At 40.2% G+C, this 11,498-nt stretch overlaps 1 protein-coding gene across 1 annotated transcript; it reads left to right on the forward strand.

Annotated features, from left to right (window-relative positions):
* On the forward strand, positions 1-1,215 carry LOC133912364 (transcription factor bHLH149-like). The gene has a single exon (XM_062355051.1). It carries the CDS (start codon positions 235-237, stop codon positions 877-879), a length of 645 nt encoding a protein of 214 aa, XP_062211035.1. The 5' UTR covers positions 1-234; the 3' UTR covers positions 880-1,215.
* Positions 1,216-11,498: the final 10,283 nt, after the last annotated feature.

Consider the following 11,498-nt stretch of genomic DNA (forward strand, 5'->3'; position numbering starts at 1 on the left):
CGTTGCCATTTGCCAGCACCAGCTCCCTTTATATTCCCCAACCTCTCAGCTCTTTCTCTTCCCTCATCCCATCCCTCCAACCACCCCTTCTCCTCTCCCTTCCTTCCCCCGTCCTGAGCCCCAGCTCAGGGGAGAGGAATCCTCAGATCACAGCTCGTCTAATCCTGCTCGTTCTCCTGCGCACACAATCCATCGAAAGCTTTCTTTTTGCAAGAATTATTGGTCCGCGCGGCAATGGCGTCCACGTCCAGCTCGACGGCGGTGGAGGGGAGGGAGCGGAAGCGGAAGCGCACAGCCGGGGGAGAGTCCGCGTCGGCGGCGGCGGAGGCGCAGCCGTCCAAGTGGCGGACGCGGCGCGAGCACGAGATCTACTCGTCGAAGCTCCTCGAGGCGATCCGCCTCGTCCGCGCCGGGTCGTCCTCTGCCGCGGCGGCGACGGCAGCGGCCCAGCCGCGCAGCAGGGCCGTGCGCGAGGCGGCGGACCGAGCGCTCGCTGTCGCTGCGCGCGGGCGCACGCGCTGGAGCCGCGCAATCCTCGCCTCCCGCCGCCTTCGGCTCCAGGCCGCGCGCCGCGCGCGCCTCCGCGCCCCCACCTCCCCATGTTCTTCGCGTCACGACGCCACCGCCGCTGCCGCCTCCTCGGCGCCGGGGAAGGGCCCAAAGACGCCGCCCCTGGAGAGGAAGGCGAAGGTGCTGGGGCGGCTCGTGCCCGGTTGCCGGAAGCTGCCGTTCCCGGCGCTCCTCGCCGAGGCCTCCGACTACATCGCAGCGCTCGAGATGCAGGTCCGCGCCATGACGGCCCTCGCCGAGGCGCTCTCCGCCGTCTCATCCTCCTCCACCACCACCACCACCAACGGCGGCTCCTCCTCGCCGGCGTGACCCAGGCTTCGCGATTCGTGCATTCGTTGTAAATTTTCCCCTTCAAATTTTCCTCGGGATTAGCTAACCTCTAGCTCTCTCTCTCTCCTCCGTAGCTTGTCTTGTTGTTTCTCTCGGTTGGGTGTTCGGTTAGTGTGTTGATGGTGAATGATGATGGCGTCCCAGTGATTAACCCGTGCTGTGACGTGGTAGAAGATGCCGGAGGCCACAGTGGTTTTGCTGTCTCCTCTCCTCCTCCCTTTCACCTCTCAGGATTCTTTTGTAGGTTGGTTTGCTCTCTTCTTCTGCCTCGATCGCGTTCTCTGATTAATGCATCTTGAAGTGTTCAGATCACAATATCGCATCGTGTACGGTGTGTTCCTTCATGTGCTTCTTGCTTAACCTCCTGTAGCGTTTGCCTTCTGCTACTACGGTGCAATGTTTCATCTCGTAATCATAGTTACTCTGTACTTCGGTACAGTAACAGAGAAACCCAACCTGAAATGATGCTTTGTTTTTGTCTTGGTGAACGAGATCGGCGAGTCCTTCATGACGTGCCCGTGATTCCAAGCTACTCCAGTAAAACTCAGAGGTTTACACGATCCAAATCTATCAGATTGTGTCCAACACTGACGCCCCAAGTGACCAAAATTGTACAACCACAAAGCAAAAAAAAAATAAAAATAAAAATCATAGACCCGTGTCATCCAGCAAAGCTATAGAGATCAGAGGAGTGGTAATCGCCAAAAAAAAAAGGAAAAAATGTCAGAGGACTACGCGATTGTTTTTTTTTTTTTTTGGAGCTGGGCAGCAGTACGAGTAACATGGAACGTGAAATGTTGCATCGTGAGGGGATTAAATGGCACGTGGCCGATCTGGGAGGCACGCCCGGTTGAAACCCGCGGGGCCTACTCGCAGTCACAGACCATGGGCCCGCCCGCCCAACCTTCACCATCGCATGCCGTTTATCAATAAAATATACAATCCAGCCAAGATTCAGCGGCCTCTCATCTCTCTGCAATTATAGTTTACTGTAGCAATGGGCTATGATACTGATTGTATATACTATACGTGTGTGTATATATATATATATATATACTATACGTGTATGTACTCCTACATACAATATACCACATAAACAAACACTTTATACTCTTTTACCATTTTTAGTATACTCTAATACTAATTCTAAGATACTCCAATATAAGTTGTATGAAAAAAATTCAATGTTAGCCTTTCATTTTTGCTATATACTCTTTTTTATACATAAAAGAAGTATATACGTAAATTATGATAAAAATCATGGAATTTCATAAAAATTTTCGTGGGATTTGTATTGTAGTATCTTATAATTACTAATGAAGTATATTTAAAGTGATAAAGAAGTATAACACACGTGTAAAAGTGGTATATGAGAGGTGGGAGTACATACACCCAGGAGTACATACTAGTTTTCCTATATATATATATATATATATATATATATATATGCGCACATATAGGTATAGGTATATGTATATGTATACGTATATATATATATACATACATGTGTGCATGTAATTTTTATTTTTCAGAAAATTATAGGAAAATATCAAAATAAATATTAGTTATATTGATAAATCGGCTAAAAAATCTACAAATGCAAAGAAAAATATCTAAAACTCAAAAAAATGTGAAGCAAATTTTTTTTGTTAGTATTACTTTCATCTACATGTTAAAACTATGTGCATAAATAAAATTACTATTGTCTTCTCTATAATTAATTGAATGTGTTAAACATTGATAAATTCATAAATAAATATTGAAATGCACAAAATTTATGAACCTAATTTTTTTAATCTTCTTTTGTCATGCTCTGTACAGTAAAATAAAAATGGGGATGTAGGTACGCCAATCAGACTAGTTACAATAAACGCCTTTAGAAAATAGACACCCTTTGAATATTTAATCAATTAATCAATTATACTATTAACTTTCAAGAGTTATATCTATTAGAAATGAGTGTCTTGTTAATAGACATATCTTTTCATCATGTTCATTTAGTATGTATAAATATGTAAACATCTTATGAATCAATAACAAGATTTTCAATTCTCTCCACTTCTTTGTCTCTCTACAACTACTTATAATATGTTGTCATGTACTTGCTCTTACACCGGTAATTAGCCATAAGGAAGAACATAGGCTTTTCGGCCTCAAACACAAACAAGAATCGAGGCTCTATTGCTTCAATAGCAGAAAGATTTACATAGTTGCTTTGGAGGGTATGACATTCTTCTTCCCGGCAACCATGGCTGCAATGATGATGCATCTGCACCGAACGTGGTCACGACACCGACCACTACAATAATGCTAGCGTTGATATCCCCGCGGTGTACGTCTTGTTCACCGTTACCCACTCACGCTCGCTCCCACTCCTCTAAATTTTGCAATTGAATTTATTTCTTACAAAATTTACATTCTAAATTCACCTTAATTAAGCCTAATGTGCTCACACACTCAAAGCACTTAATTAAAGCATAATTATATGCAAAATCATTCACAGTGATTACCTCATTTAATATTTGAGAAACACAAGCTAATGGAAAAAAGACATCTACTGTATTTACTAATTATGCTCCTACTATTGTGAGGTCTAAATTATGTCATATGAACATAGTGAGTACTTTCAATGTACTCTTCCAAGTGTTCTACTTAGAATAACACAATGTAATAGGAACATAAGTATCTACTGAAATATGTCAGATTATGTCTCATACTACTGTGAGATCTACATCAATTTTGGTGACTATCTCTAACGTGTTAGCTAAATTATTGAGATCTACACTATGTAATTCGAGACTCATCTTGATATTACAAATTTTGCATAAGATTACAACATTACCATAATTATTTATAATTTACACACGGTAAATTAACTAAATCTATGGTCAAATCCATGTAGGACACGATGGTCGGCAAAGAGTTCAATGAACTCACACTTGACAGTTACAATTATTCAACATAGGCAATGAGCGATCATGTTACCCTTTCACAAAAAAAACCTTTGGTTTTTCGGTAATTGAAGCGTCGTCCATTTAAATAGTGCTACATGTCTAGTACATTTATTATTTAAGCCCTCGAGTTAAGATAAATTGCGATGCACAATTTTTACCTCATGTAAAAATATTCATTTCAGACCCACATATACTCAAAAATTGCATTGTGATATATAGTATTGCACTAACTTGAGTTTACCTCATATAAATTCACATTCAAGACTCTATGATTTCTGAAATTTTGTTGTGTTCTATTTGTATGCTTTCTTGCATTCCTAATAACTTGCATTTTTATTTTCAGACCATCAGGTCATCAAGAATCAAACATATATTACCTCGGTAGTATTAATGTTGTGCAATATTCAATAAATGTGCAATTTTATTACACATTTCATTTCATGATTGTTGTTAATTGCAATTCAAAAGATTCTGCCTTCATGTATTATTTAAGCCTTATTTTCTTAAATCAATAGTAAAATTAAATGCAAAAATATTTAATGTAACTTTCTCCTTTAATATTGGAATAACATAAGTAAGTGTAGACTAAGGCATCTATTGCAACTATGCCAAATTATGCTTATAACAGTGAGTCTCTCACCTACCACTGTGAGTCTGCACCATGTTGTCCCGACATGGTGTCTACCTTCAACGTGATCATCCAATCTTCCTACTAGCATAACACAAGGTAGTAGAGACAAAGGCATCTGCTGCGACTATGTCATTTTTAGATTATGCATATAACAGCGAGTTTTTCGCCTACTATTGTGAGGTCTATACCATTTTGGTGTCTACCTTCAATGTGTTAATTCACTGGTACATAATGATAGAGACTATATCTTGGCAGTGACTATCATTCACCCTCGATATTAGCAGCGATTTTATTGCCTATCCAATGTGAGGTCTACATTACTTGTAATTCAAGACCCATCTTGACTTTACAAAATTTTGCATATGTCAATCCAAGACTCATCTTGAATTTGAAATAGTTTAAACCTCAATTTCTCAAAAATAAATAGCAAATGTGCAACATATTTTGGTGAATACCTTTTATCATTTATTACACTGAGCCCATGTTTTCGGCAATGATTAACACATCACCTTTTCCTTTAGGAATGGAATCCAAAAACATTAGCAGTGTTCTTTATAGAAGGACTCATCTATAATCAAGTATCACCTTGATTTTAAAATATTGTATAATCATTCTATTCAATTTACTCTTATAGTAAATTCAATAAATACATGATCACCTCATGTAGTACATGGCTAACATTTCTAATTTCTGAACTTGCATTGGATGGGACTGATTATCCCACATGAGGGTTCATGGCCTCAATTTCACCATAGCCTAACCACAATCCAAAAGCTCAGTCATTCCTAAAATTGCCACACAAGCAACTTTGCATTTTTGCTGCATCTCCTTTACTCATATTTCTAAAAAATTTGAGTATTCAACAAAGAAAAATCCACCTATTATTTACAACTTCCTCAAGGAGTGATCAACAAAAAACGTATTACTGCCCAATACATAAGCTGGTGCTCACTCATTCGTTTATCAGGACTTCATGTTTATGGCAGTTTACAATTCTGTTGGTCATATGACAAGCAGAAACCTAGTGGACCCAACAAAGACAAAAACTATTTTGAGAATAATGACCATAATATCAAATTCTCAAACATTTGGCTGAATTATATCTCTAACCCATTAGAGGCCAGCAAATTCATGGGAATCAATTTGAAGCTCACTTCAACAAACAAGACCTCTAAAAAGTCTCCATATTATTCCTAGAAATACCATTAGCCCAATATTGTACTACCACATGCAGTACATTGACAATCATCAAATAATATCATATAACTCAGACATGAAATTCATATTATATATGAGTTAAAATTCATACTAAATTCTTATAATCTATATAGAACTTATTCGGACTTTCCACTAGATATAGAAGTATTTTTATTTAGTGGACCATTGTATCCACTAATACAATATCAAGGGATATTACATCCTCCCTATGGGTACTCCAATGTGAAAGTGCATCTAGCCACTAAGTGTGGTTTTGGTAATTAATGATAAAACTTATAGACTAACAATGTTATTTAGAATTGTTATTAGGTTGTTCCATAGATGATGCATGGAGAAGAGATATGCATCACGATAAATGAGCTCTAGGTGATGCTCGGGTAAATTAATGATAATACCTGTAGACTAACAATGTTGTTAAGAATTATTAGTAGGTTATTTCATAGGAGATGCATAAGTGGTAAGATATGGAATATTTGAGGAATATCATGAAGATCAAAGATATGCATCAAGATAAATGAGCTATAGGTGATGCTCATGAGAAGAAGAAGAAGAAGAAGCTCAATCAAATTGATAATAAGTCTGAAGGCCAAGTTACTTGTGAAGATCAAGTAACTTAGGGTATAAAGTTGTTAATAATATTTTATAGACTAACACATGTGCTTTGTGCTTGAAAGTGAGTTGAGATTAGGATCCATAATAAGGCATGAGTTGAATTGAGATATCCAATATGCCAAGAGTGAAGAACAAATATTGGACTCCATATATGATAAAGTGAATCTATTTAAGATGCCAGATACAAAGTGGTTTTATATAGCAAGATGATGAAGGGCAAGCGATGCTCTGTTGCGATGGATCATCCAGTGGTGAAGAACAAGCAAAGGTCTTGGCGCCGAAGGACCAAGACGGTGGTGAAAAGTGAGTGAATATTTTGAGCCAATGGACCGTGCGAGGCCATGAGAAGCTATGGGTGATTAGCATAAATTACATGAAGAATCAAGAAAAAATGAAGTAAAAATTATACGAACGTTGGTAACCCTCAAGGTTTGAAAGAAAGAAGTGGTACTTGAAGGTATTCAAAGGTCAAAAGTGGTTCAAACTAGTTTTATATTTGAATTTAAGTATATGTGTGTTGTACTATTAAGAGGGATGCAACGTATAACATTTTAACGTGTCTCAGTGCTCAAGAGTATCTAACCAACCCAAAAGTGTGAGATACAAAACACCCACGAACATCGGGAACCTGTTTTCAACTTGGGTTTGTGTTCAGAGTTCACTTTAGGAGTCTAGCGTCGAAAGTGTGGAAGTGTCCAAATCAGATTTTGAAGTGTTCCTAGTTTTGATCCAATGTGTTTGAGATCACATTTTTTGACGGGATAGGTATCCCTCTGAATAAGCTTTTCATAGTGTCTAAAATCATCAAAATCGAACATCGGGATCAAAAGTTATCGCCGTTTTTCAAAGGGCCAACTGTAGTGATATCGAAAGTTTCGGATTGGAACCTGGAAGTTCCAGATGACATCCGGTTTGCGATTCTCTATCGTGGTTTGAAGGTTCAATCCAGAAGTTCCGAATTGAACCCAGAAGTTCCAGATTGGTCGGAAGTTCCGGATGACATCTGATTTGAGGTTCTTTATCGTGGTTTGAAGTTTCAATCCGGAAGTTCCAAACTGAACCTAGAAGTTTCAGATTGTACTATCGGATTTAGCGGCTAGTTTTTGAGGTTTAGGTATAAATACTCCCTCACCACCTCTTTGTTGTGCTACTAGTGCCCCTACGAAAATACTCAAAGCCAAAGCTATTAGAGCTCTCCCCTCTCCGATTTAGTGTGAGATTTGAGAAGAAAAGTGAGTTGGGTTGAGAGATTGAAAGATTGAGTGCAAGTGAGATAAACTCCATTCTTGAGCACTTGAGTTCATTGTCAAGAAGTTTCTCGAAGCATTTTTTTTACTCTCGAGGATTCAATCCCCTAGGCAGCTAGGCATCGCCAGCGAGCACCCAAGGTTATGGTGTGCCTACGGAAGTTTGTGAAGGCTTGAATTTCACCTCCACAGGGGAATAAATCAAGAGTGAAAGCCCAACATCAAGTGTGACCGAGTTTGGTGAGGAAAATGGTTGAAAGATACCTGGCTCAAGTGTGACCGAGCCCCTCAACGGAGACGTAGGAACCCCAAGTGGAGGTGTACGAATTTCGGGAAACAAATCACGCGTCTCCTCTCTTGGTTTGATTATTCTTGAGTTCTTGCTTTCTATTTATATTGAAGTTCCGGATTAAACCTAGATGTTCCAGATTGAACCCGAAAGTTCTGGATTGAAGTTTTAGATTCTGTATAATCTGTAGCAAAGCTCTGAACCCAAAAGTTTCGGATTCTATATAATTCGCTACATAGTTTTAATTTTTTAGGAATGTCTATTCACCCTCCCTCCTCTAGGTGGCATCTTTGTCCTTTCACAATGTTAATCATGGATGCACCTAAGTATCCAGGTTCATCATATAACCTACTCTATTTTCAATATATTTGTATATATGGTTTCAATATCGAAACCCAATATTGAGACATATGATGAAAATCTGGTCTCAACCTAGTACAATGGTATGAAAATGTGGGGGAACCGTCCAAATAATATTCTAATTAGTAACCATGAGGATTATTATTCATAATCACAACCTCGATGATTAAACAGAATATCATCCCGATAGTCCCGATACGTGTTTTGTGCCCAAGATCGGAACACATGCCTTCCAACAATTAGTATCACAACATAGCTTAAGAAAGAGCAAGTAATTAACATTTATATTTCAAGTTCTTAAGCATGCAAGTATTTCCAACAATTTACAACAAAAGGCAACAACAACTACACAGCGGAAACATAAACCTATACAACAAAAGAGAAAGGAGCCACATGCCCTTAGGCTCCACCTCAAAAGCACGACCTTCGAAAGTAGGATGCACTACTCTTGCCCGCCACCCTGATCGGTAGGCATGAAATAGTCAAGCGTCGGCTCTTACTCACCAGCAGCACTAAAAACGCAGGCATGCGTACAAAGGTACTCACAAGACTTAAACCATATAGAGCACATATACATAGGTCGACTCTAAGAATTATGCATTGAGCCATTAGCAATAAAAAGTCACAAAGTTAAGTTAAACATAAGCGGTAAGCAACCTAGACATATATGTGTGAGCAACAAACTTAACCAACAACAACATAACTCTAACATGCCATAACCAACTGAACATAAATAACAGGAACCATTATGAACATACACGTAACAAAGACCAACTCAACCATCTCCCACATATCAACCATCAACTACAAGCGAAAACTCTATGACCGATGCAAATGGACAGAAACATGCTCATAACCGAGAGCGTGGCATTTTGAAATATTTTTACACCCTGCAGGGGGATACTCCTGGACCCACACGACTTGAGGACCATACGACTTGCATGACCACACAGATCCATACAAGGGGGTACTCATGTCAACCTTTTTCAATAAGCCCCGATCATTTAAAATATGCATCGCTCGGCGCAGCGGTACTAGAACTACTCCCGGAGCAAACTAGTACCACTACAAGCCCGCCTGCTCACACCGTCGATGTTCAGGCCCCAAATGACCACAACTACAAAAGTATTCAGCTCACTTTACCATTAGCTCGGCATGTGGTGATTATGATAAGTGCTAAAGACACTACACCGATGATCAGTGCTTAAACGACACAAACGGTCTACGTTGTCCGGTTTTCTCTCCCGGCCTACCTAGGGGAACTCCACATCCGGGCAGAATAAACACCTCCTAGCACCGCTCACGTCTCGTCTCATACTCATCACTCATACAACCATCATCAACAACCCATCAAGGTTAAAATTATTGTGAACAACAATTAAACCTATAGCTCGCGAATGTTGGAACATTCCACCACTCAACTTCTACCGGTGACCTATGTATTGCTAAACATTTAAGTCGAAAATGTACTTAGATGACAACCTACTCTCAAGGCTACAAGGGTGCGGGTAAACAATATCTCAAAGTAGAGTGAATGCAACTAACATAGGATCTACCCATTTATACCCGACATCGACTCGCTAATCATGCAATATACATAAGCATAATTTATCAATTTTAAACTCTATTTAATTGAACAAAGGTGCAATATGTTTAGTTGCTTGCCTTGCTGCTCAGGTGGCTGCCAATAATTACCCACGCAACACTCGCAGAAATCTGAAAGATTAGAGTCGTCTTCTACCACGGTCGTCTCCTGCTCCAGCTCCTTGTTCACTAAACAAGAATGCGTGCAATGATAAGCATGAATGAATGCAACAAGGTATGCCACAATGCTCAAAAATATGCTGAAAGTATAAGACATGTGAATCAATGCAACTCTAAACGATCTAAATGAAATCTGAAAAATAACAAACATCCGGACTATCCGGGTTGGTTCGGAGTATCCGGGTTCGGACCCTCCGAGTGAATCTCCGGAAGAGGCGCTCGGTTACTGCCTTTTTATTTGTCTGGCCCAGAGTATCCGGGTGAATCCAGAATATCCGAGTTCCGGAGCCTCCGGGCCATCCTCCGGTGAAGGCTCTCGGTTAGCCACAACTCTAACTTAACCCGGAACCTCCGGGTTGGTTCGGACTATCCAGGATGTGCCGAACACTCCGAGTGAGGCTCCGGGAGAGGCTCTCGGTTATTCGATAACGTAATTACCCGGAGTCTCCGGGCTTACCCGGATTATCCGGGTGATACAGACTTGGGTTCATCACAACTTTTCCCTCGGGTGATTCGACTCACTTTACAAATCTGTGCTACCCAAACATGCATATGCCCCATCCAAAGAATTCTAAACCAATCTCGCACCCTAAACCCTAACCAATTTTGAACACAATTCGATTGACAATTTCTGCTGAACCCGGGGTATCCGAATGAGGCCGGAATATCCGGGTCAGCCCAGAAAAGATGCTCGAGTGGATTTTTGGTCGATTCGAGTTGTGATCTTCTCCAAGCCTAAAGGGAACATGTTAGGGATAGTCCAAGGGTCCTGGAACTTGCTCATCAACTAGCAACACGACTCTAGAACTCATTTTCGACCAAAACTCTATTTTTGCTCCAAAATGCTCAAGAACTTCAAGAACTAGTTGATTCTTTCACGAAAACGACAATGGATTGGATAGATGAGTAGCTCATGAGCTAGAGAACGCAATGGTACCACATGCATACCTTGGCTTCACTTTTAGAGTGCGGATTCGAGGGAGGAGTGAGAGAGAGCTTGAGAGAGAGGGGGGCTGAGTGAGCTGCAGTAGCTGTGCTGCTCAAGTGAGGGCGTGGGGAGTGAGGTAGGAGAGAGAGGGAGCAGGTGGTGCTGCCTCATTTGGTGGTTGGGATGGTGGGGCCACTTGTGGGGCCCACATGTTAGAGAAATGAGGTATTTTCAATGTGATTTCTATTCTTTTATCTCTCAATTTTTTTTCTCTTATCCGAATGACTTTAAATGAATTGCTCTAAAGTTACAAAACAAAGTCACACAAAATTAAACATCTTGCTTAAAAAACATAATTATGCTTAATTATATGATTACGGATTTGGGATGTGACAGAAACCTAAGTATCTTAGAAAACTTCCTCATTATATTTAGGATGTATCACACATACATCATTCTCGTACCACATATTGCGTAAAAAATAAGTTTTCAATCTGGATCAAATCAAGACTTGGAATGATTACTTTCGTCATTCTACCTTAGATATGATGAGAAAAATTATTAATAATTCTATTGGTCACAACATCAATTCCCA

This window comes from Phragmites australis, chromosome 3 (assembly GCF_958298935.1).
Source record: "Phragmites australis chromosome 3, lpPhrAust1.1, whole genome shotgun sequence".
NCBI classification, from domain to species: domain Eukaryota; kingdom Viridiplantae; phylum Streptophyta; class Magnoliopsida; order Poales; family Poaceae; genus Phragmites; species Phragmites australis.